This window comes from Grus americana, chromosome 18 (assembly GCF_028858705.1).
Source record: "Grus americana isolate bGruAme1 chromosome 18, bGruAme1.mat, whole genome shotgun sequence".
Classification (NCBI taxonomy): domain Eukaryota; kingdom Metazoa; phylum Chordata; class Aves; order Gruiformes; family Gruidae; genus Grus; species Grus americana.
The window spans coordinates 247,673-272,125 of record NC_072869.1 but is presented as its reverse complement, the minus strand read 5'-3'; the positions used below and the strand labels follow the sequence as shown (position 1 = coordinate 272,125).

The 24,453-nt window shown below is 50.9% G+C and overlaps 4 protein-coding genes across 11 annotated transcripts; 2 read left to right on the top strand and 2 right to left on the bottom strand.

The window, feature by feature from the left end:
• Nucleotides 1-257: 257 nt before the first annotated feature.
• On the bottom strand, nucleotides 258-1,969 carry CENPX (centromere protein X). The gene is made up of 5 exons (XM_054846127.1): nucleotides 1,830-1,969; nucleotides 1,704-1,755; nucleotides 1,566-1,619; nucleotides 1,099-1,187; nucleotides 258-962 (listed from the first exon to the last, which is right to left on the bottom strand). The coding sequence occupies exons 1-5, from the start codon at nucleotides 1,860-1,862 to the stop codon at nucleotides 948-950; spliced, it is 243 nt and encodes an 80-aa protein (XP_054702102.1). The 5' UTR covers nucleotides 1,863-1,969; the 3' UTR covers nucleotides 258-947.
• LRRC45 (leucine rich repeat containing 45) lies at nucleotides 1,840-17,409 on the top strand. Of its 7 annotated transcripts, none has more exons than XR_008579703.1 (18): nucleotides 1,841-2,198; nucleotides 3,158-3,219; nucleotides 4,064-4,134; nucleotides 4,459-4,637; nucleotides 5,362-5,490; nucleotides 6,058-6,170; nucleotides 6,750-6,808; nucleotides 6,937-7,014; nucleotides 7,991-8,126; nucleotides 8,411-8,488; nucleotides 8,659-8,770; nucleotides 8,945-9,015; nucleotides 9,910-10,002; nucleotides 10,573-10,665; nucleotides 11,595-11,768; nucleotides 11,866-12,013; nucleotides 12,419-12,671; nucleotides 17,340-17,409. XR_008579703.1 is itself a non-coding variant. In XM_054846104.1 (17 exons), exons 1-17 carry the CDS (start codon nucleotides 1,967-1,969, stop codon nucleotides 12,613-12,615), a joined length of 2,025 nt encoding a protein of 674 aa, XP_054702079.1. In that variant the 5' UTR covers nucleotides 1,841-1,966; the 3' UTR covers nucleotides 12,616-13,872. The 7 variants fall into 7 exon arrangements, 5 of the variants coding, with proteins under 5 accessions (XP_054702082.1, XP_054702079.1, XP_054702081.1 ...); XR_008579702.1 differs by lacking the exon at nucleotides 17,340-17,409 and adding an exon at nucleotides 12,762-13,872; XM_054846104.1 differs by lacking the exon at nucleotides 17,340-17,409 and having other exon boundaries at nucleotides 12,419-13,872.
• Nucleotides 14,584-20,403, top strand: RAC3 (Rac family small GTPase 3). Its single transcript, XM_054846126.1, has 6 exons — nucleotides 14,584-14,891; nucleotides 17,340-17,411; nucleotides 17,691-17,808; nucleotides 18,448-18,510; nucleotides 19,004-19,163; nucleotides 19,281-20,403. The coding sequence occupies exons 1-6, from the start codon at nucleotides 14,857-14,859 to the stop codon at nucleotides 19,409-19,411; spliced, it is 579 nt and encodes a 192-aa protein (XP_054702101.1). The 5' UTR covers nucleotides 14,584-14,856; the 3' UTR covers nucleotides 19,412-20,403.
• Nucleotides 20,399-24,200, bottom strand: DCXR (dicarbonyl and L-xylulose reductase). Of its 2 annotated transcripts, none has more exons than XM_054846124.1 (8): nucleotides 23,837-24,200; nucleotides 23,641-23,738; nucleotides 23,348-23,502; nucleotides 22,050-22,092; nucleotides 21,621-21,720; nucleotides 21,399-21,463; nucleotides 21,184-21,301; nucleotides 20,399-20,696 (listed from the first exon to the last, which is right to left on the bottom strand). In XM_054846124.1, the coding sequence occupies exons 1-8, from the start codon at nucleotides 24,183-24,185 to the stop codon at nucleotides 20,593-20,595; spliced, it is 1,032 nt and encodes a 343-aa protein (XP_054702099.1). In that variant the 5' UTR covers nucleotides 24,186-24,200; the 3' UTR covers nucleotides 20,399-20,592. The 2 variants fall into 2 exon arrangements, with proteins under 2 accessions (XP_054702099.1, XP_054702100.1); XM_054846125.1 differs by having other exon boundaries at nucleotides 23,818-23,991.
• Nucleotides 24,201-24,453: the final 253 nt, after the last annotated feature.

The following is a 24,453-nucleotide window of genomic DNA, read 5'->3' as shown; positions in this document are numbered from 1 at the left end:
CAGTTGTGGGTCCTGCTGACATGTGTAAGGTTTCTTATTTCACAGCTTCCCCCCCGCCCCCCCCGGCCCCCCTGCTGGCTGAGGGGCCAGGCTGTCCCATGATGTGGGATTCTCACACATGCTGTTTGTTATTCTGTCCTTTTTCCTTTCGTCCTACAAAGATTTAGAGAAGAGAGTGGGTGAGGGGGAAACTTTGCAAGTCTTTGAAGCAACTTGACTTTCGATGATTAATTGCAGCAAAGAGCCTACACAAGGGAGGGAGACTCGGTTTTAATTTATTGATGTTTCTTTGTGAGAACAAATTTATAGCAGAGGGGAAGCAGCTTCTGAGGAGAATATCAAATGGTTAAAAGGTTCCAAGCATTCTTTGATGTCACAGCCCTGAAGAAATACTGGAAGGTAGTGAGGGACAGACACTGTTTATTTATAAAATAAAGATCAGTTACCTGCTTTTGGCAAGAGCCTGTGACTGAGCCCCTGTTAACAACCTATTCATTAGACAGGCTTGGAGCTGGACCTAAAGTTTCTGCCACAGCTGCCTGCTGAGGCGATGAGAGCCTGAAGTTTGGATGACATTTCCAGCCATTAAGTCTTTCCAATGCATCTCTGTGAAGCAGCACCTGTTTCTCACATTAGCTGAGAAAGCAACAGCATCTTACTGTGCTGTGAAGTACAGGCTACTGCTAAAGGAGTAAGGCGGCAAGATGGAAATCAGTTACGCAGCCGACCAAAACAAGCGTGCGGCAGCCTCTTTTCAAAAACAGCATCTGACAGCAGTGTTGCCTAGGGCTTTGTTGTGCTTGGTAAAGGGGAGAGGAAACAGAAGCAAAATGGCAGAGAAAGAAAAAAGTTGACTCTTCTTCCTAGGGCTGGACTCAGGATGATCCAGATGTTCACTGTCAGGCCAGGGTCTTCTGCTGGCAGGCCACGTGTGCTTCATGAGGCCTCTAGAAATCTAGAAGCTGTAAGGAGAGAGCAGCAAGCCAGTGAGCTTATCTGCTGGGTGCCCGAAACATCTCCCAAAAGGAAGAGGACTAAGCTGCTTCAGCCCCACATCCTTATCCTATTCAAATGCAGCTGGCTTCTGTGGTGACATACCAGCTGTGGCAGCACCTTCTCCACGTGCTCAATATCCACTTTCTCCAGGTCCTCTGCCTGAGCCTGCCGTGCTGCTCGCGCCGCCGCTTCTGCAGTACAAGCGTAAGGAAGGAGCTGTTAGAGGGGTCTTAGAGCTGTTACACGTGCGGCCCCAACGAGGTGTCGGGGATGGTTTTTGGGGATGAAGACGTAGTGCCACGGAACGAGGAGGCCCAGCTGCTGGCAGAGGCCGTTCACCGGCCCCACGGGGTGCAGGGAGCGGGGTCACGGCTGTGGCTGCCGTGCGGCAGCAGAGCTGCAGCGCGATGGGATGAGCTGAAGGCTGGCTGGGGGCTCCGGGGGGGGGGGCACGGGGGTGCCCTTCCACGTGAGGCTGGGGTGGGGGGGCCCTCGAGCCGGTAACAGACCCCCATCGCGGTTCAGGCTGACCCTGGGCCCGGCACCGGGAGTCGGTGCTGCGCGCTCACCCCGGACGAAGACCTTCAGCATCTCCGCCATCAGCAGCTGCGCGTCGCCGTTAACTGCAACGACAAAGCGCTTACGGAAGGCGGGGCCCGGGCCCAGCTCGGCCCGCCCCGTCCCGCCCGCCGCCCCCCCCCCGGTACCTCGGGTCCTCCCGTCCCGGAAGTGGAAGCGGAGCAGCCGGTCCACGGTCTCCTGCGCGGAGAGGAGAGCGGATGAGCGGAGCGGGGGCAGCCCGGGGCTGAGCCCCCCGCCCGGGCCCGCCGCACCTTTCTGAAGCCGCCGCCGTCTCGCTCCTCCATGGCGCCGCGCGCTGCCGGCCCCCGCCTCCCGGAAGCGCGCGCCGTGCGGGGGCGGGGCCGGGGCCGCGGCGTCTCCGCCGTCCGGCTGGGTCAGCGCCGCGGCCATGGAGGAGTTCCGGCGGGCCTACGCGCGGCTGTGCGCGGCGGGCGGCGCGGCGCCGCAGGAGGCCGTGCTGCGGCGGCTGCGGGAGCTCGGCGGGGCGCCGGGCCGCGGCCGCCTGGACCTGGCGGCGCAGAGCCTCTCGCTGGAGACGTGCGGCGCCCTGGGCCGGCTGCTGCCCGGCGCCGCGCCCTTCGCCGAGGTGGCGCTCGGCGACTGCGGCCTGAGCGAGGAAGGTGGGCGCGGGGCCCGCGCAGCGGGCGGCTGTTGGCGGGCGGGGGGCGCGCCTGCGGGGCCGCTCCCTGCTTCCCGCCTCACGCCGGGCGGGCGGCAGGCGGAGGCGAGGCGGAACGGCGCAGCGGGGACGCGCCCGGCGCCTGCGCTCCCGCTCGGCGGCCGGGGCCGCGCAGGCCCTCCGGTGGCCCGCGGACGTTTGACCGAGGGGGCGCTGACCGCAGAGCGGCTGTGCCGCAGCCTGCGGGCGAGCAGGGGCCTGGCAGCGGTGAAGATGTCACGGTGGATCCCGGATCGTCAGCTGGCGGGCAGGGCGCTGGGGAAGTGGGAATTCCTGCTTCAGGCAGGTGAACTTGCCTGGTCTGTGGCAGGACAGGCAGGTGGCGGCGTAGTTTGAAGCTGGTCGTGAACCCCTTGGTTGCCAGAGGTGTTTCCCCTACATCTTTGAGAGCGTGTTTGCTGTTGTTGGCCTTGCGTAGACGGGATTGGTGGCAGCTGCTGATACAGGAGGATTCAGGTGATGATCGGCTAGATGCGATCGCTAAATCGTTAAATCTAGCAAGCGTTGGATGAGGATTCTGTAGGATGTAAAATGAGTCCCTACTCAGTGCCTACTGCACGAGCAGGGGCTAAGTAAGCCAGCCAGCCAGCGTCTTGTCTGCGTGGCCTATCTGGATACAGGCTATTTTCATAGCTGTACTAGGAAGGTACCTAGGGTGACATGCAGTTCTTTACCTAGGCACCTCTTTGGCTGAGGATGTGTAAAAAATCTCCTGCCCTGAAAGTTCAGACTCGCACTTTCCAGCAGCAGTTTAATAACTGCTTACGTACAACTTTATTAAGTCGTATGTTTTATCGTAGACACATCTTCTGAGCTGGCTGTTTGAAAGGAGGCTTTCTCTTCCAGCTCAGGCAGAGGGTTGCACGTATGAAATAAACAACTGGGTTTTCTTCTACTCAGGTGTAAAACTTCTGTTGCATGGTCTTTGCTCCAACACCACAGTCAAATCTTTGGATTTGAAGGTGAGTCTGTTCAAATAAGATTAAGACAAAGAGGTGGGGAAGGAAATATGAGCACAAGCTTAATCAGTTGTTCTAAAAGATGTGTACTTGTGTAAAGTTCTTGTTCTCAGGTGACTCAGTTCTTGCCTCCCTAACACCATGTCACAACTTTCCAAGTTACTTTGCAGCTCATCTTTGTCCGGTTTTATTCAGTTACTCTGTTTTCATAGAAATTTATTTCTGTGTATCTTTCGTCAGTTGCTGCTTGGTCAGATGAGGCATACGTAGACTTTTCTTTGGGTTTCTGTATTACTAGTTGTTTGACTTGTGCTTCTGTAGAGTTTATCCAACTTGCCAGTGTCTTTCAGCTAGCCTGGGGCATGGAACTAAGCGCACACTTTCAGATGTGATGATTGCTGTACTGTGAGAGGGACTTTCTGTTTATATTCTTCTGGCACGTAGCTATTCCATTGAATCTATGATCCTAAACTGCATCACACCTTTCTTTCCTGTCTGTGCTGGTGCTAGCTGAGCCATTTTTAATGAAGTGTGTTGAAATGATTCTGCTTATCTAGAATCAGTGTTTTCCATCCCATCGTGGGCCATGCTGATCCTGTGCTATCCTACGGTTTTTGTGAGCTCTCAGTCATGATGCCTCACAAGACTAACGGTGTATGTATCCACCGTCCCTCCTGTGGTCTTTACTTTTCTGGAAAGCTGACCAATGTGTGAAACAAATGTTACTCAGACCATCTTTGATGGACTGAAATCTGCATTACAGCTGGGGTGCACCTGGTGCTGTTTAATGGGATAGCTGGATTGGGAAAGGGCATAGCCTATTGATCACCTGGGAATTTTGTTTCAGGGAAATAACCTGCGAACCGTGGGAGCTGAGGCTTTGGGAAAACTTCTTAGGCAGAACAAATCCATCCGGAGGTAAAAAATTGTATCTACCTCTCTTTCTGTTATTCCTGCCAGATGGAGCACAACGTTAGAAAAGGGTTGAGGGTGTGTTTTTTCTTGGGGTAGGAGGAATGTCAAGTGGTGCAATTTCTTATGAGGGATGGGACAGGTGAAGGAGTGAGACCTGGAGGTGCCCCTTCTGAGGATGCAGGGCCCTAGCAGCATCCTGCTCTCTGAAACTGAGTCTCTATTAGGGGAGCTGGGTGTTTGAGCGGGTACCGTGATCCAGGTAACAGTCAAGCTCTTGCAACTGTCCGTTTACTCCATGAACTCTAATCCTGTCTGATTTTTCCCTAGCCTAATCTTGGAATGGAACAGCCTTGGTGTGTGGGAGGAGGGCTTCTCATTTTTCTGCCAAGGACTGGGAACAAACAACTTTCTCCAGCGGCTAGATCTGCGCAATAACCAGATCAACCATCAAGGGGCCGGAGAGCTGGCCATGGCACTGAAACAAAATGCCAGCCTTCAGGAGCTGGGTAAGAGTGACTAGTTCTTTGTCCACCTACATATACGCATGCACACACACGTACATTTTCAGGTTCGTTGCAGCCTGCCCTGCTCTCTGCCAATGGATCAGTGTCATTCCCAATTCCTGTCAATCTGGAGTGCTTCGCAGGCTTTGTGCAGGGAGTAGAGGTTGCAGCCCCGTGGCTTGTGGAGAGTGGGAACTGTAATTGGAATTTCTGGAACCAAACCTGCAGATGAAGATTGTGTGCTGGGAGTAGAACAGTTTTTAGCGGAGGAGGGAATGGGCTCATTCCCGTTTGTGAATGCTGTTGGCATGCCTCATGCCAGACTCTGAGACTTGCTTTGTCCTTAGTAAGGAATTTTCCTAGAATTTCCTTCAGGAAAATGTGGCTCTAGTGCCAGTTCTTTCTCATCCACAGATTGTGGAAGGAAGGCTCATAAGATGAAGATGTAAGGGGCAGACTTGCCTACCCCTGAACTGCACTTGAACTGTAATGACTTCCTGCACTTTACTGCACTTAAGATTCATCCTTGCCTTTCCTGCTTTGTCTGTCATTTTCCCTCCCTCTCATTCATCTTGAAAAGGGAGACAGTATTCACCTGTGTTTGTGCTGAGACCATCTGAGATTAGTTAGCCATGCTTGTAGATGTATAAGGAGAATGGTTTCTCTCGAGCCCTGTGTTTTTCAGCAGATGTGTGACTACCGGGGTGAAAGTTTGCTTTCTGTATAGATTTGCGTTGGAATAATATTGGGCTTCTGGGTGGTCGAGCTTTGCTGAACTGCCTGCACAGCAACAAGACCCTGAAGAGGCTGGAGCTGGCTGGGAACAACGTTCCTAGTGACATCCTGAGAGCAGTGGGTAAGTATTACTTGTTGCATGGGAAAGACTCGGTTAACTCCTCTCCTGTTTCAGCACTTGAAGGGCATAGGGTGCTTGCTGGCCTAGAAGAGAGCTATCCCTCGTCCCCTCCCTTTCTCAACAGCATTCACTTCCTCTTATCTTTTAATGAGCGCTGGTCAGGTTGGAGGTGTCACTTTTGCCAGCAAGAGGGACGAAAATAATTTATATTGAATTGGAGATGCATGTGATTGTGGAAGAACTTGGGTCTCTAGTTTGCCTCCGAGTAGCCAAGTTTGGATATAGCTAATGCAGCATGTCCTTTGTCGTTGTCCTACCCACAGTGGACTTGAATGGCTCTCCCGTGGCTGGGGTGTTGGTTACCCCATATACACTGCTCTCTTTGATCCCATCCCACCTTGTGTCTGTAAGGTGAGAGTGATCTCTCTGCATGGGCCAGCCTAAGAAGGGCTACTGTCCTGGTGCTTCTGATACCAGATGTCATCCTGAGTGCTGTCTCTTCCAGCAGTGCTTGCTATTGTCTTGCATTAGAAACATGTGCATGCTCTCCTGCTCTCTCTGCATCAGAACAAGCCATGGATCACAACCAAGACCGTCAGACTATCCTAACTGAGACCCGGAACCGAGCGTACATACTCAGCAAGGAGGTTTTGAGTCTGAAGGATGAGAAGACCAAGCAGGTCAGCAGTCTTACGCGTTGACAGTTCAAATGGGGCAGCTGGAATCCTGTGCTTTCCCTCAGTGTCCTCATGAAACACTCAGTGACAGGATTGTGTACCTGAAGTTGCCTGTGCATCTGTTTGGGTGGGCACACAGCATGGTTTAGTGAATTAGGTACTTCCTCTGAGCTAGGTTGCCCGGGAATCGAATCCATGACAGTATGTGTATAGACACATGCCCTGGTGAACATATTAACTCTGGATTCTGGAGGAGTTTTGGTGATTTTTTTTTTTTTTTCTTTTCACCCATATTCATACTTTCATGTCGTCGTCGTCTTTTTACAACTGGTTTGATATTTTCCAAGTGGTGAAAACCTAGAAATATGAATCTGTTGCCTTCTGACACCTAATGGTGCAGAGTCCTTGTCGTTGGTGACCTCAGTCAGATGTGCTAATGAACCTGTCAAACCTCCAGTATGTTTGCTTTCAGTAGAGTAGCTTGACCTGTCTTCAGCTGTCACTAGGAAGAGAAAGATGAGAAATTTAAAGGATTCAAGCTGATGCAGTTCACTTTCTCAGTGATGTTTGCCTTGTTCACAGTTCTTGGATTTGATGGACACTATAGACAAACAGAAAGAAGAAATAGCTAAGAGTGGCAGGTGAGTTGAATTTCTGAGTGCTTTCTGCTTTTTGATAGCAGATTCAGACCCTCTCTATTTCCTGGCAGAAATTACTCACCCCCTTTTTTTTTTTTTTCCCCCCTTTCTTTTTTCACCCCCAAATGCAGAACATCTGCAGCACGAGTCAGCCAGCTGCAGGAAGCATTGGATGAGCAGCACTCCATTATGAATTCATTGAAAGCCAAGTACGGAGGAGGAAATCCTTAGCCTTCTTGCTGTCCTGTGCTGTATAGGTAGTGCTGAGCAGAGCTATTAAAAAGAGGGATAATCTGTAGAGTGGCTGGCTTACTGTTTCACTTAGTTCTGCAGGAGTATCCAGAAGCTATGGTCAGATCAGCCTTTTGGGTTTGCCATGCTAGATATTTAGCCCGTTTTTAAGTAAAATTACAGTGCATTGATGTAAGAGCAAGTGAATTACAGAGGGTGAAAAGGAAAAAAAAAAAGGATTGTGGGGATAGGATGGGATGGAGGCACGTTCCTTGCACAGTTTACAGCCTGGCAAGAGTCCGTACCTGCTTCCCCTGGCAGTTGGCAGTATCCTCTGAGAGTCACTGCAGATACAGAGGAACCTGACCAGCAAGATTGTGTGCTTAGGAACGATGAGGTGGAGCTGCCCAAAAGCAGTGTTAGATTTTGTAGAGCCATATGCACATGACAGCAGTTAGACTTCAAACACAGATGAGCCTGACTCGCTCAATTCTGTCAGGTAAAGGTAGTTTCATTAAGCCATGCCTCAGTGTGGACATGTCCCTCATGTACAGAGTAAGCAAATTGTTTCTGCTACCTGTGTTTAAATTTATGTCCCTAATTTTAAACAACTTTGCAGTGGTATAAAATAGCCAGCTTTGTTCTTCTGTGAGAGTGGGCAGATCCTGGAGGGGTCCAGGTGGGGAAAACAGCTCGTGGAAGACAACACAGGGGAAACGCAATGGGGCACCAGAACACCAGGCTCTGAGAAGTCCCAGGTCACTCACTGCTTGCAGAGGCTGCCGGGTGCAGAGATAAGCAGTGTCCCTTTCCCAGGGCAAAAAAATGCCTCATTTAGGTAGTCTGATTTCATGCACTGCCAAGTATGTGTTAACATCTTGTACCATGTGGTGCAGAGAGCTCACTGGAAGTGTCTCCCTTGGAAAGGACTCTGGAAAGTGTTTCTCTGTATAGGCTGCAGATGACTGAAGCTGCCCTGGCTCTGTCTGAGCAGAAGGTGCACAACCTGGGAGAGCTGCTGAATGCTGCAAAACAGGAGCAAACCAGCATGGCTGAGTGCCACTTTATGGAGCTCCAGCAGCAAAAGCAGGTGAGATGGATAAGTCCTAGTTAGGTTTGAGAGCAGGGTTCCAGGTCGTATCTGGTTTGTGAAGATTTGGGGGATGCTGGATGGGCTAGGCAAGCATTATTTTTACCACTAGTGGGTTAATCACAGCTGCCATGACAAAAATTCTTGTGTAAACTAGATAGGTGAGTGCTTGGTGTGGAGAGGAGCAATGGTGTTCATGGGATAGGATGGATTTAGTTGGGTGTGCTGGTGGTTGGAGTAGGTTGGCAGTGCAAGAACTAAGGTGATTTTGATTCTGTTTGCAGGAAGGCATTGATCGGGAAGGCAAGCTTTTGCGTGACTTGTCTGCTGCCAGTGAGAAAAATCTGCTTCTAAGAAACCAGGTAGGAAAGCAAGTCCAAGGCTGAGAAGCAGAACTTGAACGTTGTTCGCTTCTGCTCTGTATGTGTCCTCTACTTTGATCTTTTTTTATGTCTCTGCTGATTGTTCTGTACAGCCAACTTTCTCTGTTAATAGGAAAAGAAAATCCTTTGTGGTGGTAATTTCCTTGTAGGTGGATGAGTTGGAGAAGAAGTGCAAAGTCCAGCAGGATCAGCTATTCCTGGTAAAACAAGACTTGACCAACACAACAGCAGAGCTGAAGCTGCGAGCTGTGCAGGCTGAGGGTGAGTGGAGGAGCAGAAACAGCTCATGGACACCTATGGGTTGGGATTACTGTCCATGAGTTGGTGATGCAAGGCAGTCAAGGAGAAAAGGTGGGAGAGTTTGTGATAAGAGTATAAATACAGGCTTTGTAGCAAGATTGCCATAATTGTGATATGTTTGTTTTAAATCTGCAGAACGCCTGGAAATGGAGAAAAGAAGATTTAAACAAAGCCTCGACGACATGGAATCCCTTCGGTTAAAAGAGGTAAGAACGGGGTTTCTGCAGCATCCTGAGGTTAGTCTCTCTTTGGTCCTGACCTACAGGTGCCACTGGAGGTCATTGTTTGCTGTCAGCTGCTCTTAAACAAGTTTAAAAATTAGTGGACTCAGACTTACTGTGGGAATCGTAGGCCATTTCTACAAGCAAAGCCTAGCTGAAGAGATCACAAGACATTCTACTAGCTAGTAAGATTTCGTAGCTTGCAAGAGTATGGGCCAGAGTGGTATGTGATTCTACAAAAGAGGCTTGGAGGCTGGCCCTTGTGTCAGACTTGCTAAGAGGTAATTATGAATATGCAGTCTTGTCGTGCTCACTGAAATAAAGATGCATTAATGGAGGAAATCGAGACATGCATGCTATATACAACCAATCCTTCAATGGGGCTCAGCTTGCTAGTTCCTTCTCTGTTATGTTTCAGGGGGATTCTGTCTGAGTGTGGACAGGACAAGAGGCTGTGATCAACTCTCTTTGGAGTGTTTATTGAGGTGTGAAATCTCTCAAAAATAAAATTATACCAATAGATTTCTCTGAAGATTTTGAAATCTTGTAAGAAAAAATATAGGCCAGGAAGATTTTTGCCACATTACAACTAGAAAATGAATCTCTGGTGTTTTGTACCACTTGAAGATGAGAGCTCGGACTCTGTATCTTTCATCTTGGCCTGGAAGGGATCTCTGTCTAAAGTTCCCAGTTTCTAGAGAGAGATTTCTATCTATATTACAGTTTCCTAGTGGAGCTCTGAGGGAGGTAAGATTTCTTCTTTGGTGGCAGGTGGGTCAATGAGAGGATGCTCTTTCTCATGCCGAATGGCCGTGCTGCTATGCCTGGAGATAGGTGTGGTTTTCTGGCATTTGCTTAAATGGTTCCACTGCTTTGCAGGTGGATCGTATGACACAGCACATTGAGGCAAGTGAACGTTCCATGCAGGACAGGATCCAGAGGCTGGAGGCCATCAGGATAGCTCTGGAGGAGGTGAGAATGCATGCTCCGGGCACGTTGAAATGCTCCGTTAGCGGTGGCAGGAGAAGGCTGCCAGGAGAGCTTTGTGGAGTCTTTCATTGCTGACCTATGTAAAGATTGCCATGTGCTGTAGGGAGGAACAGAAAACAGCAGTTTACCAGCTAAAATTATTTTTACTGCTTTGGATTAAGGAAGGAGAAAGTTCCAGGGAAAAACTTGTAGATTCTGACTGAACAAAAATAAAGTTTCCATTGAACACAGTTAGATTCTTACCAGGGTTTGACTTCACAGGTTTCCCATGTGGTCCCAAGTAGTGTAGCACATTTCTCCTTATCTGTTCCCCCAGCTAGATCCAGCGCTGCCCTCTCCTATTCCCCTGTCTTTGGAAAGCTTCACCCGTTACTTGCCCTCATATAACTGAAATTCTCATTGGTATGTAGTCTGGGTTTGTTTTCCCTGCCCCTGAGTGAGAGAGACAGCCGTGTCATGTTGTAGCCCGCGACTGGAAGCTGCTGTTTCCTGGTCAGTGTTGCAGTGATGCAGCTTCTCCATCGGGAATGATCTTTCGTGTTTCTGTGGCAGGAGCTCAGCCAAGTCAAAGCAGCTGCACTCACTGAGCGAGGCCAGGCAGAGGAGGAGTTAATAAAAGTTCGGAATCGGGCACGGTTGGAGGAGGTAAGGACAAGACCTGTCTGAGGGCCCTGCCTGTGTGGGAAGGAGTGGATTTGGCTGCCTAACCTATGTTTTTGACTCTGGGAACTGCTGAATAACTCCCCACTCTGGGTTTCACTGGCCTGCAAATAGTGTGATTTCTGAGGAAGGAGTCCTGAAAAGTCTGTTTTGAATTGTCTCCAGAATGTAACCACTATCCCCACCTGCTCTTTGCTTTTCAGTAGTAACAGAATTGATGTGGATATCGTCATAGCAGATTTCACTTAAGTTGCCAGCTTTTGAAGCTAACAGGTAGATGTCAATCCTTCTGTTCAACAGCAGCTTTCGTGGGCTGGTCCTGTTTCTCTGGACTCAGAGGAATTTCCACAGGTGGTTACTGCTCCTGGATAAAAAAAAGTCACTGTAGAATTGAACTTTGTGAAAATGGCAGCGAAGTCAACACCCTGTGAAAGAGAACAAAGGATGAGGAGAATACATCAAAACTATTAGAATGTTTACTTATATGTAGCATTACAGAAGAAAATGCTTTACTGAGTTACAAACTGCCATGTGTGTCTGTGGTGGGACACAGCAGTTGATTAGCTGCATACAGCCGTGTTTCTGAACCATTTGGGATATGGAGGAAGATAGACCATTAGTTGTAAACACCAGCGGTAGCATCGGTGCTTCTACCAAGGACATGCCTCTGTTTCTCAGCGAGTGAGCTGGGCTTTGCAGCATCTCCATCATAATGTTTTCCCTGGCAACAGAAAACTGCTTAGATTCACTCCTGAATGCAAGGGAGGAGTGCCGTATCTATTACGGCTAAGCCCTGTGCTTGTTCTTCAGTGCCAATTGACTCAACCAAGGATTCACTGTGTTGGGAACAAAAAGGGGAGAATCCCTTCACAGGAATGGAGTGATGTATTTTCGTTTTCCTTTGTGTCTTACAGCAGCAACGACTAGAACACCTAGAAGAGAAACTGCGTCTGATGACTGAGTCACGGGATGAAGCTCAGAACTGCTGCCTTAAGCAAAAACAAATGGTTGCTGAGGCCCAGACCAAAGCCAATCAGTTGAGCCTGCATGCTGATGGACTCAGAAGGCGGCTAGAGGAACTTCAGCAGGTAATTTGCAGGACTAGAGCAGAGATGTGGTCACCACAGAGGCAGAATGAGTTGCTGAAGTTGTTTTGTTATTCAATGATTTGTCTTTGTGTGTCAGGACCTTAACAGTAAAGAAGAGGAGAAAGTGACAGAGGTGAATAAAGTGAAAGTGGAATTACAGGAGCAGATTGGACACCTGCAGGCTGAACGCACAGCACAGGAAGGGCTGAGAGAGAAGATTTCAGCCCTGGAGAGACAGCTGAAAGGTGATGGATCCTTTCATGCTTCTCAAATGGTAATGCTGGGTCATGCTACAGTGGGCCTGGAACTGAGCTACGCTTACAGGTAGTGACAACGGTGCTTGTGCGTGCAATTATGAATCGTACCCTCCATCCTGATGTATTTGTAGGGATTCTTGTCCTCATTTTATGGAGACCAAGACTCAGATTAACTACACAATGCTGCACAGCAAGCAAAATGTTTGGATTTTCTGCCCAGTGAAGTGTAACATCTTGTCTGTGCAAAACCTCTCACATTGTCTCATGCAGCTTCTCTCGTGTGCCTGTTGATCATCCTGCTTCCATTGCCTTTTGCTGTGTCTGTAATGAGTTGTTCCTGTTTATTCTAGGGACACCCTAACTTTCTTTACTGATGCTGCTCTTCTTTCACAGCCCTATCAAGTAATCACCGTGAAGCGCTGCTGGACAAAGAAGGTGAAATCTCTATGCTGCTGGAGAAGCTGAGAATGAAAGAGGCTGACATCTCCAGGATGAGGGAAGAAGAGGCCCAGCGAGCAAGTTTCTTGCAGAATGCCATCATGGCATATGTGCAGGGCTCTCCCTTGGGAACCCACAGTTCTAGGAAATGAGAGCATGGCTTAAAGAATCCAGATACCTGCTGTCAGGAAGAGGGTGAGCAACTCAGGTACAGCCCCTTCTTTCGAAGGGGGACAGTTTTGTCAGAGTGGGGTGACATGAAGGCTTGCAAACACAGAAAATTGCTCTTGCTCTTCAGAAATCTTTCTCCCAACTGCATAAAGGAGAGGACGAAACAACCATCCAGGGCTGGGATGGAGGCTCATGGGTCTGACTTCATGATGTGGAGCCCTTCCCCTGCACTGCTACAGCATTTGAAGTAGTTTCTGTGTCCTTTTATACAGCCCCAGTCTGTTGGTACACCCTGTTATTACCAGGGGGTTGGATGTTTCCTGGGCAGCAGTCCTTCTGAAGCATTTGTTTGGATGCCAGGGCTGTTCACCGTGAAACCCGAGAATGACGGGCAGCAGCGTTTACAGTTCCCTGTAGGTGGGAGCTATTTACTTTGTTTGTCAGGTCCCAAAGCTGCTGGAAACACCAGATCTTACTCGTGTGCTTTTGTACCCAGTGCTTGCAGATGGAAGCAGTGGCTGACAGGACTCACTTTGGCTCTTTTACCCTGCTCCCCGTGGCTCTGGCTCTAGTGATGGGCAGCATTCATTATATATAGAAACAGCTACACAGAGGGACACTGCTGTGCAGTGGCTATACATGTCCTTGTTGGACAGCTGGGTGTTGGCCATGGTTCAAGCCTCTACACCACCGACCGGCATTGAAAAGGGTGGGGTGCTGGGGGTCACTGTCTGTGCTTCCTCGCTTGTGAACTGCAGCCCTTGGCTGGAGTTCTTGTGGCCAAAATGCAACAGGACTTCATTCTACTATGACGAATGGTAAAACTGTCCTGCTGGCTTCTCAGGATCCTGGAGCTGAGTGCTGTTTTCTGGTCCTTACCCTGGAGAGGAGCAATGCTTCTGACTCACCACTAAGGAGTTGCTTCTCAGAGCACAAAGGGGAAAAGGTGCTTCCTTTTCTTGGCAACACAAGTCCTCATGTGGCATGGAGAAAGGGAAGGGATGTGAGGGTCTGAATTGGAGAAAGTGGAGACCTCTGTCAGCCAGCAGTATAGGAGCCTCCTGTTAGTTTCTCCAGCGAGTCTGTGGTGGGAAAAATGAACTTGTGGTACATATTTTAAGAGGCAACTGGAAAAAGAAACTTTCGGTGTGGACTGGTTGGTTTGTGTTTGTGATTTTTCATACTTGATTTTGCTCTGCTTTTTTAATAAAGAGCTTTTGCATTTTGCCATAACACTAGACAGTGACAAGCTGGATGTTTGGCTGATGTGGAGGGAGGAGGCTGCGGCTGTGTACCTTCATGAAGATCCTGCTAGTCTGTCCTGGAGGTAAAAGGCTGTTATAGGTGGATAAGCTAAGTACGTTTACAAATTTTGGTTCTCAACTAAGGTAAAAGCAAGGAAACTGGGAACCTATGCCCCAGTCACAAGGAGAGGAGAGAGCCTGTGCTGAGCGCTAGATAGTCTGTGGATGCTAGGCAGCTCTGTAGACCAGCAGGCAAGGGAAAAGCAAAGCCTGTTGTTTTGAGACAGTACCATTCCATGAGTTATCTCTGTTCTTGGCAGAGTACTGGGAGTGGTGAAGGAACCCAAAAGTCATCCTTATGCAGGATTTTTGCTGTTGCGTCTTTGTTCCTCAGCATCTCGAGGCAGATGATGGTGAAATCTGCGGCTACAGTGCAACCGCGTTTTAAAGCTCCGTCCTTCAGCGACTGCCCACGCAGTGTGGGACCTGTCCTCTGCACGTTTCTCGGTAACACCCATCGTGCTGTTTCAGGGGGCGGCGTGCAAGTAACTTGCCCTTTAGGGGCGGTATGCTCCTAACAGCCGGGGGCAGCGGGAGCTAGCCGATGGCTGCCCGGAGAAAGGGAAGACGGGGGCGGGCTGGATCCCGCAGCGGGGTGGGACGGCGCTACACGTGCGCTCCGCCTTTCTCTTCCAGCGCCCTTTGCAGAGGGCTCCGCTGTCGTCGGCTGGGCCCGCGGTGGGGGCGGCGGGCGGCCCCCGGCAGAGCGCGGCGGCGGGACAGGCCTGCGGCCGCGCGGCGCCGGCGGGAGACCCGCGCCCCGGGGGGGGCGGGCCCGGCGCGGCGCCCGCCCCGCCCCCGCCGCAGGGCTCGGCTGGGCTCGGCCGCGCTCGGCTGGGCTCGGCTCGGCTCGGCCCCGCCCCGCCCGCGCGGGCTGTCACTGCGGCGGAGTCGCGGCGGCGCCGCCATCGCGGGCCGATGCAGGCGAGCAAGTGTGTGGTGGTGGGCGACGGGTGAGTGCGCGGCGGCGGCGGGGCCGCCCCGGCTGCGCCTCGACCCTCCGCAGCCCTGCACAAAGCGGGCCCGGGCCCGGCGGCGCCGCGGGAAGGAAGGAAGGGAGGGAGGGAGGGAGGGAAGGAAGGAGGGAAGGAGGGCCCGGCGCGGCCCCGCCCCGCGGCCCGGGAGAGCCGGCTCCGCCAGCGGGAGGCGAGGCCGGGCTCGGCCTGGAGCGCGAGGCCCGGGCGGGGTGGGGCGGGCGCTCGGCGGGGCTGTGCCCGCCTGGCCGCGGTGGCCCGGCCCGCCGTGGCCTCTCACCTGCGGGGCTGCCGCGGCGCTGCAGAGAGACGCGCCAGGCGGCGGCTGCGGCCGCCGGTTGAGGAGCCGGGGCGCCCGGGCCGCGGGCCCTGCCCCGCGCCCGCCCGCCGGCATGAGCGTCGGGGCGGCGAGCCGAGGCCGAGCGGGCGCCGCCACCGCCGTCTCCCGGCGGGAGGTCGGGGCCTTGCTGCAGCGGCGGCCGTTAGAGTCCTGCCCAGTGCGTCCCGCTCCCTCTTCAGTTCATAAACTTGGGTCTTCGTCTCTTAACGTTGTTCAGTTTCGCATGTAGCGGTGTACTGCCTGGAGAACAAATACCTTTTCTTGGGTTTTAAATCTGTCTCCTCGTTATTTTATTAGATGCCTGTATTTTGCTATTTGTTGTCATACAAGTGTGATTCATCACAAAGTCCTCCCTAAAAATCTTGACGTTCACAGGTTTCTCTCATACCTCCTTTTGTTGTTTGTGTTCCAAGTTGAAAATGCTGATTCTGATTTCACCATGTGCCTCTTGTCATCCTTCTTGCTCTTTTCTTTAGGCCTTTCCTATATGCCTTTTTTCTGAGAACACATCTGTATGCAAGATGCAGGCATGCAGTAGATTTATGGTGCTTCGTAACTTTGCCTAGCTTATCCTGCATGTTTTTCCTCGTAATTCCTGTTTGCTTTTTTGATCACTGCAGCAAGCGTAGAGCTGAGATATGTAAAACTAAATGTGAACTGGTCTTAGGCAGGGACTGGTCTTTCCACCTTCCCACGCATGCTACCCCTTCAAATACACATTTGGACCGAGGCCTTCCAGGATCTTTCTAGCCTGTGGGGCTAAAGAGGAGGGCAGGAGAAAGAGCCACCCACCAGAACAGCACAGCCCTATTGTGGAGGGGAGAGCAACGACTGGGGGCACAGCACGTTGGAAATGGCCTTCAGCTGAAGGTTTGCAGTCTGGTGTTTTGCTTTAAGACCGAACTGACAGTGCAGAGACTAAATGACTTCGGATACCAAAACACTTTAATCATAGATGTGTGTGTTTTTTGTGAATTATGTGACTTCCCTGTTTGGTGGGAGAGAGGTCACATTTCAGGAGGAAAGTCAGGCCAGTCAGTGTAGTGGTTCCTTGCACAACCTCCCTGCTCTCCAAGAGAGGGGACCTGATCCAGGGGAAACGCTGGGTGGATTACTGTAGTGGTTCTCGCTGTGCTTTGTGTCATCCTGGTGCAGGACTGTGGGGTCCCCTGGGGTCTCTCGCTTGCTCCTGAAGTCTTTGCTTACGTCACTCCAGTTATAGAATTGGGTAGAGGATATTTGCTGTAGCTCTTTTGGCTATTCAGCTTCACTCAGGCCTCTAACAGACAGCTTTCCCTGTCACTCATGATCTGCTTCTCTGGAAGGTTGTCTGCAGTTCCCAACTTTCACAGTGATAAATACGTTGTTTTCTCTCCTGGTACTCCTCTGTTCTTATAACTAAGCTTTCTCCTTATCCTACTGGGCTAACTGAATTTCATATACTTACACTATTGCCAACCAGGCCCAACCCCTACTAGCTGCCACCTCTGGGTTGACCAATCCCACTTGCCTTCAGCAAAGCCCTGAGCTGATATTTTCAGTGATCTACACTGATGCCAAAATATCTTTCCAAACTGACAGTGGTCAATTTTAAAGTTCATTTTTGTTTATGGATACTTATCTTTTCCCCTTTGTATTTATTGACATTGAATTCCTATATTTGAGGAGCTTGAATAATTCTTTGTTGTTGCATGTTTTTTCACCTCACACCCAGTGTTTACCCAGTTTGCTAGGTTATTATGGATGTGTTGAGCCTAGCACAGCCCAACACAGCCCCGGAACACAAATATATTCCCTCTCCTTTGGTTCCTGGAACAAATATACTTTGCCTGGTGTTTTGCTGAGGCTGAATGGGTGGAGAAAAGGAGTGGAGGAGAAAAGGGTCAGGTAGGTGTTCAGGCAAGGTGCACATTGTGAGTTCAGGCCTGGTCCCTGACAGCTAGAGAATTCCAGCCTGCTACAGGTTTGTTTTCTCACATGGTAACTTTTTACCTAACCTCTTTTTTGGATGGGGGAAGGGTGAGTTTTACTGCCTTGGTGCTTCCTGCTGTACCCTTCTTTATGCTTGTCACTCTTATCCTCTGCAGAGCTGTAGGGAAGACCTGCTTGCTGATCAGTTACACCACAAATGCCTTTCCTGGAGAATACATCCCCACCGTGTGAGTAATGGCCTTGGGCTTCAGTTGCTTTTTGCTCTGTATGCACATGTGTGTATAAGTTGATTTTGTAGGTGAGGAGAAGGCTGTCCCAAATTGGACTGTGAACTTCACACACGAGCAGATGCCGGTGGGTATGGCTGTGTGTGTGAGGAGGGCAGACTATCCCCACCAGAGCTGTGTTGCGTTGTCCTCTCCTGATTCACTGCCTCCTTGGATTTTGTATAAAGAGATGTGTGGGTCACAAGAAGATTGTCACTCATGGAGACTCTTCCTCGGCAGGTTTGATAACTACTCTGCCAATGTCATGGTGGATGGAAAGCCAGTGAACCTAGGCCTCTGGGATACAGCAGGGCAGGAAGATTATGACCGACTGCGGCCTCTTTCCTATCCACAGACGGTGAGTGCTGGGCTTGGACTGACTTGTAACTGCTGCCTCTTGGGGACAGGGAGGCTCCCAAGGACAGCCAGCCTTCTTTCCTTTGAGGAAAGGCTAAGTTCCTGCAGCTGCAGCCATTATTCTGGTTGTTTAAGAAGTATCACATCTGCATTTCTCAGGGATTGTCCTATTCTAGTCCCTGCTTTGTAACGGTGTTTGAACAGTTATGCGTACCATAGGAAGGCTCAAGTGAAAGGAATGACGTGGGGCTGCTGTGCAGCTGAGCCACGTTCCATCTTCCCATTCTCTCTCAGTGGCACAGCTCACTGTTGGGCTGCACTAGCAGTGATTCCCTGGCTGTAGCAATTCCTACGTGGCCCCCCCTACCAGGGGTGAAGCCCATAGCACTGTTAAGGTCTTTGTGGCTGCAAGCTCTTAACATGCAGAGCCCAGTATTGTAAAAGAAGATGAAGTCATACACTCAAAAGTCAATTCCTTCCTTCTCTGAATTAGTTGAGCACCCTTAATGGGAAAAATTTCTTACAGCCACAGTCCTGGCTTGTGGGAGGAGGTTGTCCTCTATAAGGCTCCCTCTCCACCCTCCCTCCATTATCTCTAGCTGTTTCTTTCTACACAGCTGACCCTCTTGTTTCCACACAGGATGTTTTCTTGATCTGCTTCTCCCTTGTGAGTCCAGCCTCCTTTGAGAATGTCAGAGCCAAGGTAAAGTATTCTCCTTCTGGGTGAAACAGTGGAAGAGAGGAAACAGTGAAGGCCCCTGCCCTGCCCAGCAGCACACCTACAAGCCCAAAATTTCTAGCAGTCATGTTTTGATAAGGGAAGGTCATAGTCTGCAGAGTCATAGAGGGGCCTACTGTTTATTCATGACTTCTTTGGCTAAGTTTTTGCCTTTTTGAATCTGCATCTTGAAGAAGACAAGGGATGTCCTAGAAGCTAAAATGCAGTTAAGGGAAGCCCTGTGTGCTGAGTTGGCTGGCAGTGTCTGTCATGAGTCCATGTCTCAGTGCCTTCATTATTACGTCTGCACCAATCTCTTTCTGCAAAGCATATTCAGAACAGTAGGCAGAAGTATCCTGTTCAGGTGTTGCCACCATGTCAGATAGTAGTAAGAACCTTCTTCCTAATAGTTAAATGCATCCTTATGGTTGCCATCTACTGCTACAGCTACTTTTCTTACAATGTCACTCTGTTTCAGTGGTACCCTGAGGTCCGACACCATTGCCCAAATACACCTATCATCCTGGTGGGCACCAAGCTGGACTTGAGGGATGATAAGGACACCATTGAAAGGTTACGCGATAAGAAACTGGCCCCCATCACCTACCCCCAAGGTTTGGCCATGGCTCGGGAGATTGGTGAGTCTCAAGTGCTGACAGATCTCCGTGGCATTGAGCTTTTTATTTTGGAGTGGGTGAGGGACAGTATGTCCTGGTAGGACTGGAGTGGTTGAGCTGGAGCTCTCTTTCCCCTAGGGTCGGTAAAGTACCTCGAGTGCTCTGCCCTGACGCAGCGGGGCTTGAAGACGGTGTTTGATGAAGCCATCCGGGCTGTGCTCTGCCCACCGCCCGTGAAGAAGCCCGGCAAAAAGTGTACCGTGTTTTGAGGGCTGTGGCCTAGGTGCTGGCTCAGCATGTTGTTGTCCTCTGACAGATTGCATATTAGCTGGGTGTTTCTGGAGGGGGCTGGGATGTGTAGGGCCCTTCATCATGTATGAAGTCAGTGTTTTTTAAATGTCTCTTTGATTTAACGTCAGTGTTGATGTGAAGGGGCAGTGGGGGCAGGAGACTAGCTGGGGGCTGTACAGCCCCCAGGGGAGGTACAATGGGGAAGACAAGGTAGCTCCTTGGGGCAACAAGCTGTTTTGGCTCTCCTGAACTCCAAACTTAAAGGGCTGAGACATCCATCCTGTCCTGGAAACACCTGGTTTCAACTTGCAGGTGAAACAGGTGGTAAAGATCCTTGTGGAGTGGGGAGGGAGCTGATCCGAAAGGTGCTGAATGACAAGAGTAGCTGGGAGAGTGGTCAGGTCTCCTTGCCCAGCCTACCGTGGCTAACAGTTAACAAATTGGTGCTCTAGCAGATACATGCCTGAGACTGTTAAAGAAATCATAACCAGCCCTGGAAGGGGTGGAAGTAAATGAGTTATGAAGATGAAGAACTAATCATTAGGTGCTTTATTGGGTACTAGCCAAACTCAGTGAGTGAAACAGCTCTGTGCAATCAATGTATTTGCCTTTTTGAGTGCGCACAGCCTAGGACAGCGTGGTGCTGCTCCTCCCCCCCATCAGTCTTTAGCAGGGCCTCCCCCCCCTCCCCCCCAAATCCAGTCTCTGCAGAGCAGGGCTGTGGTTGTTGCCTCTGTTTTGTTTTTTTCTACTAAAGACAGAAAAGGAAGCAATGAGGAGTCTGCTAACTTCTTCTTTCCCTTCCCACTGAAAGTGCAGGTGGGCTTTATGGATTTGGGTGGAACAGGGAGAGCTTCTGAAGGGTTGTGGGGGGGGAATAGGGTTGGAAGAAAGACAGGTCCAATTTCTAATCATCATGTAGAGTGACAAGATAAAACCTTATTTGGTGCAATAAACATTCTCCATGACAGCGTACGTGAGCTTTATTATATAAACAGCCTTCTAAAGGTAATTTTCTGCCTCACTTCTCATACAGGTTCCAGCCCTGCTGCCCCTCTTCTCCAGCAAGACTGGGTCTGTGTCACTGTTTTCTGTCCAGTTTACATCTATGCAGTACTAGTATGAAAATTAAGGCCAGGTGTGAAATGCAGGTATCATCTTAGGAGACAAGAAATCCCCCATCAACCATCAGTGAGCTGCCAGTTGTCATAGCACTCTTATCACTCAGCAGGAAGAGAATGCTGTTCACCACATCATCCACCTCTGGAATCAAACACAGAGAACACCTGATGCACCCCTCAAATTGTATTACAAAAACAAGCATCCCAAGAGGTATGTCTTTGACCTCCACATGTAATTGGAGCAGGGAGATATCCTGGGCCCCAAACTGTGCTTGATGCAGTATACAGGATGGTGTGGCTGAGAGCTGGGCATCAAAAAGTCCTTGTTGTGATTACATGATACTTAGTTCACAGCAAGCACCTATGCTCCCCTCCCGCTCACATTTATGGACAATAGAGTAAGTGCATTTCACTTCTAAGATGAGAAGGCCGTAGAAGAGGGGAGATAAGGTTGATTGTTGCCCATTTGATTCTTATCAAATGCTTCAGGAATTCAACCACAGCCATTCAGCAGAGTTGTGACTTTGTCCACAAAAGTAGCAAGGTACCTATGGCTGTGATGTCAGTTAGAGGGAAGGCTTGGATAACAACAAAAGAGCCCAGCCTGGCAACAAATCTACACCACTGACCTGCAAACTTCCCCAGTGGAATCCGATTAATCATGGCAGCAGATTTCTGAGGGTCGCTCCAGTTAATTCTCCCCATGTCGGTCATAACCACTGTGGGGTTCACAGTGTTCACCCTAATCTGGGACCAAGAGCAACAAACAATCAAACCGGACTGCTCTGAGAGGAAATGCTCAGGTTCAGCTTTCAGACTTTTCTTTCTCTCAGAAGAATCCTACCTTGTGGGGTCCCAGTTCCATTGCCATTACCTTGCTCAGCATATCCAAAGCACTTTTTGTGGAACCTTGAAGAGAAGGGAAAAACAGGGCATTTAAGTGCATAGCACTTGGTCTGGACCACGCAGGAGTATTCTACCGCCCAGAACTGGCAGCCAGCACCTTGGTGGCTGTGGGTCTCCAGTCAAAAATGAGAGGGGCGCTGCTAAAGCTAGACATACTTACAGTAAACAGCATGATCCCGCAGAGCACGCTGAGATGCCTGGCTGGAAACATTTACAATAGCACCTGGCACCCCCTGTGCAATCATCTGCCGAGCAACAATCTGGGAGGAGGGAGGGGAGGAAAAAAAAAAAAAAAAAGGATGCCAGAATCTTAACAGGAGAAATCATTATTTCATTCAGTAGGAATCTTGCTGGGCTATTATGGTAACCAAAAGAGCAAAAACATCCAGAGGAAGTAAGTACTCACTGCCTCCCACTTACAAGAGTTGAGAGTCAAAGCAGGAGAGTGAAGGGGCTGTATGTGCAAGTTGTCAGGTTAACTTTGGATTGCAGTCCCTTTAGCCCCCACAGCAGACACTTATCTCCACTATGCAGAACAACTTAGTCACTACTGTTCACAGAGACAACTGCAGTGACAATTCTTCCTCACCTGGGAAACATGAAGCACAGCCCGAAGATTCACATCAAGAGACCTAGAAATAAATCAAATTTAAAAGTTACAAAGTGGTTGCAGTCCAGGTCAGAGAGAAGGAGCTTTGGGAGGCAGCAGAGGACAAGTGCTGCTGGTATCCTGGAAGCACTGGTGGTACTCTGGGACACGGACAGAAATGCTAGCTGACTGACTAGCGAGAAGGATTAGGCATGCTTTCAGCACTAAACCGTTCACTGGATGTAAACTATTCAGCGTGCAGGGGGAGGTGCACTCGTGCCTTGTCACATTTCTAGCAGGACTCTGAGCTTTAGCAGACTAACGTAGTTCCTCTATTAAAGTTTAAACAGTGAGCCCTGGGCCTCAGCCAGTGACTTCTTAGCTCAATCAAACCCTTCACAAGGCTTTAAAATAGCAAATCTACTGTAAGATGGGTAGCAGCAGCTTTTCTTCTATTTGCCACATAGTCCTTCCTTGGTCAGATTTTTATCTGCTAGTTCTGCAGAATGGTCTTAGTAGAATCCATGCATTTTAAATTCTAGTCACAAATGAATCCTTTATTATAAGTCCACAATAGCCATTTTTAATGTAGGGACAAAGCATGACCCATCTTCTCAGAAGGAAGTAGACTCACCATATCCTGTATTCTAAAGCTTACCCCCAACTGGAACTATGGATCTTTTGAGAAAAAAAAAAAAAAAAAAGTCATGTTATTGCAGTAAGCAAATTTCCCATCCTGACGGTTTTATACTCTCTTACCTGGCTTTGTCGTCTCTATATTGGAATTGTCTTATTGACAACTCTGCCTTTCGATTTAGCAGAGACTAAGTCGGAGCTAGACTGGAAGCTCTGAGCTTGACTAACAGCAAAAGGCACTCTTCTCTCCCGTGTAGGCTGGATGGTGCTGCACACCACCATCGAAGAGGGCAAACTGCAGGTTCTGGCTACTCAGTAACAGTGTGGATAGTGTCAGAGCTTTACTTGGTTTCCTTTTGATGTTTACAGGGTGAAAGGTGGTTATGTAAAGTATTACAACACAGTAAAGAAAGCAGGCAGAAGCAGTAACAACAAACCATTGAGAAAGTGAACATGAGGCATTTCTAAAAGAGTGTGTGTCAGCCTGCCTGGTGCCAGTGCACCAGCTGCTTCCTGCAATAAGGGACACCGATTTCTGGAAAGCTTTGCCACAACGTTTGACATTTGCAGTTTCTGCGAAGACTTAGCAGGCAGCACCTCTGCACCACGGGCCCGGTGCACAGCCCAGGGCCGTGCGGGGAGGCCGAGGCCGAGGCACTCACCGCTCCAGGGCCGCCCGCGTCACCTCCAGGAAGGGCTGCAGCACCGCCACGGCCGCGTTGTTCACCAGCAGCTCGAAGGGTCCCGCCGCGCCCACCGCCGCCTCCGTGGCGTCCCAGTCGGCCAGGTCCAGGCACAGGGGCTCGATGCCAGGGCACTGCAGCGAGGGCGGACTCCGTGGGTCGGGGGGCCCGCGGGGCCCCGGCTCAGGGTTATCCCGGGCGGGAGGGGCTGTCCCGAGGCACGGGAAGGCGGTTCGGGGGGGGGGGGGGGGGCGAGGAGGGACGGCCGGTACCTCTCGCGCCAGGCTCTCCAGGTCCGCCGCGGTGCGGCTCAGCGCGGTCACGCGGGCCCCGGCCTTGCTCAGCGCCACGGCCACGGCGCGCCCGATCCCTGCGGGGAGACGGCATCGGCGTCAGCCCCGGCCCCGGCCCCAGGCCCCCGCCCGGCCCCCACCCCGCCGCCCGGCCACCTTTGCCGGCCCCAGTCACCAGCGCCCGGCGGCCGCGGAAGCCCAGATGCGGTTCCATCCTGCGGGCGGACTGCGGCGTGGGCGGGCCCGCCAGCCCGGGGCCGGGCGGGGCCCGTGAGCGGAGCTGCCCGATAGGGCCGGGGGCGGACAGCGGACTCGGCCCCGCGCTGGCGCCGCACGGCCCCTCCCGCTTCCCCGGCCGGGGATGGAGCCCTGGCGGTGTGGGCCGCAGGCCCCGGGCGCTGCTCAACGCTCTGCCCTGCGACAGGCCGCCTCTCAGCCACGGCACCTGCACGGACAGCAGAAGGCAGGCCCGCCCTGCTGCGGCGCCTGGCCCCCCCCGAGAGGACGCAGCAAGAGACGGGCATGCAGAGATGAATTTTCTTGCTAAAGTAGCATAGCTCACTTGATAGACCACAGAAAAACAGGCTTTTTACCAGACGATGAAAAGACCTGCCCTCTCTGCCCACTTGAAGCTGCTGATTAAGTTTGTAGGCAGCCCTAGTCTAATAGTCATTGCCTAGAAAATCAGCTGCAAGTGTACACGAGGAGTAGTGTACAGTTGTACGAAGTGTACTGCAAGTGTACTAAGGACCTAGGCATACAGGATTTCTCACGCACAACAGCAGTATGCTG

Bases quoted from the DNA above. Each gene is read 5' to 3' on its own strand.
- RAC3 (XM_054846126.1), top strand. From the start codon at position 14,857: ATGCAGGCGAGCAAGTGTGTGGTGGTGGGCGACGG. The intron at 17,809-18,447 runs GTGAGTGCTGGG...GTTTCCACACAG, and splicing joins CTCTTTCCTATCCACAGACG to GATGTTTTCTTGATCTGCTT. The intron at 19,164-19,280 runs GTGAGTCTCAAG...TCTTTCCCCTAG, and splicing joins GGCCATGGCTCGGGAGATTG to GGTCGGTAAAGTACCTCGAG.
- CENPX (XM_054846127.1), bottom strand. From the start codon at position 1,862: ATGGAGGAGCGAGACGGCGGCGGCTTCAGAAAG. The intron at 1,756-1,829 runs GTGCGGCGGGCC...CTCTCCGCGCAG, and splicing joins ACGGCGGCGGCTTCAGAAAG to GAGACCGTGGACCGGCTGCT. The intron at 1,620-1,703 runs GTACCGGGGGGG...TTGTCGTTGCAG, and splicing joins CCGGGACGGGAGGACCCGAG to TTAACGGCGACGCGCAGCTG.
- LRRC45 (XM_054846104.1), top strand. From the start codon at position 1,967: ATGGAGGAGTTCCGGCGGGCCTACGCGCGGCTGTGCGCGGCGGGCGGC. The intron at 4,638-5,361 runs GTAAGAGTGACT...CTTTCTGTATAG, and splicing joins TGCCAGCCTTCAGGAGCTGG to ATTTGCGTTGGAATAATATT. The intron at 8,489-8,658 runs GTAGGAAAGCAA...ATTTCCTTGTAG, and splicing joins ATCTGCTTCTAAGAAACCAG to GTGGATGAGTTGGAGAAGAA.
- DCXR (XM_054846124.1), bottom strand. From the start codon at position 24,185: ATGCCCGTCTCTTGCTGCGTCCTCTCGGGGGGGGCCAGGCGCCGCAGC. The intron at 21,302-21,398 runs GTAGGATTCTTC...TCTTGGTCCCAG, and splicing joins TGGAACTGGGACCCCACAAG to ATTAGGGTGAACACTGTGAA. The intron at 20,697-21,183 runs GTCAGTGGTGTA...GTTTGATTCCAG, and splicing joins TCCACTGGGGAAGTTTGCAG to AGGTGGATGATGTGGTGAAC.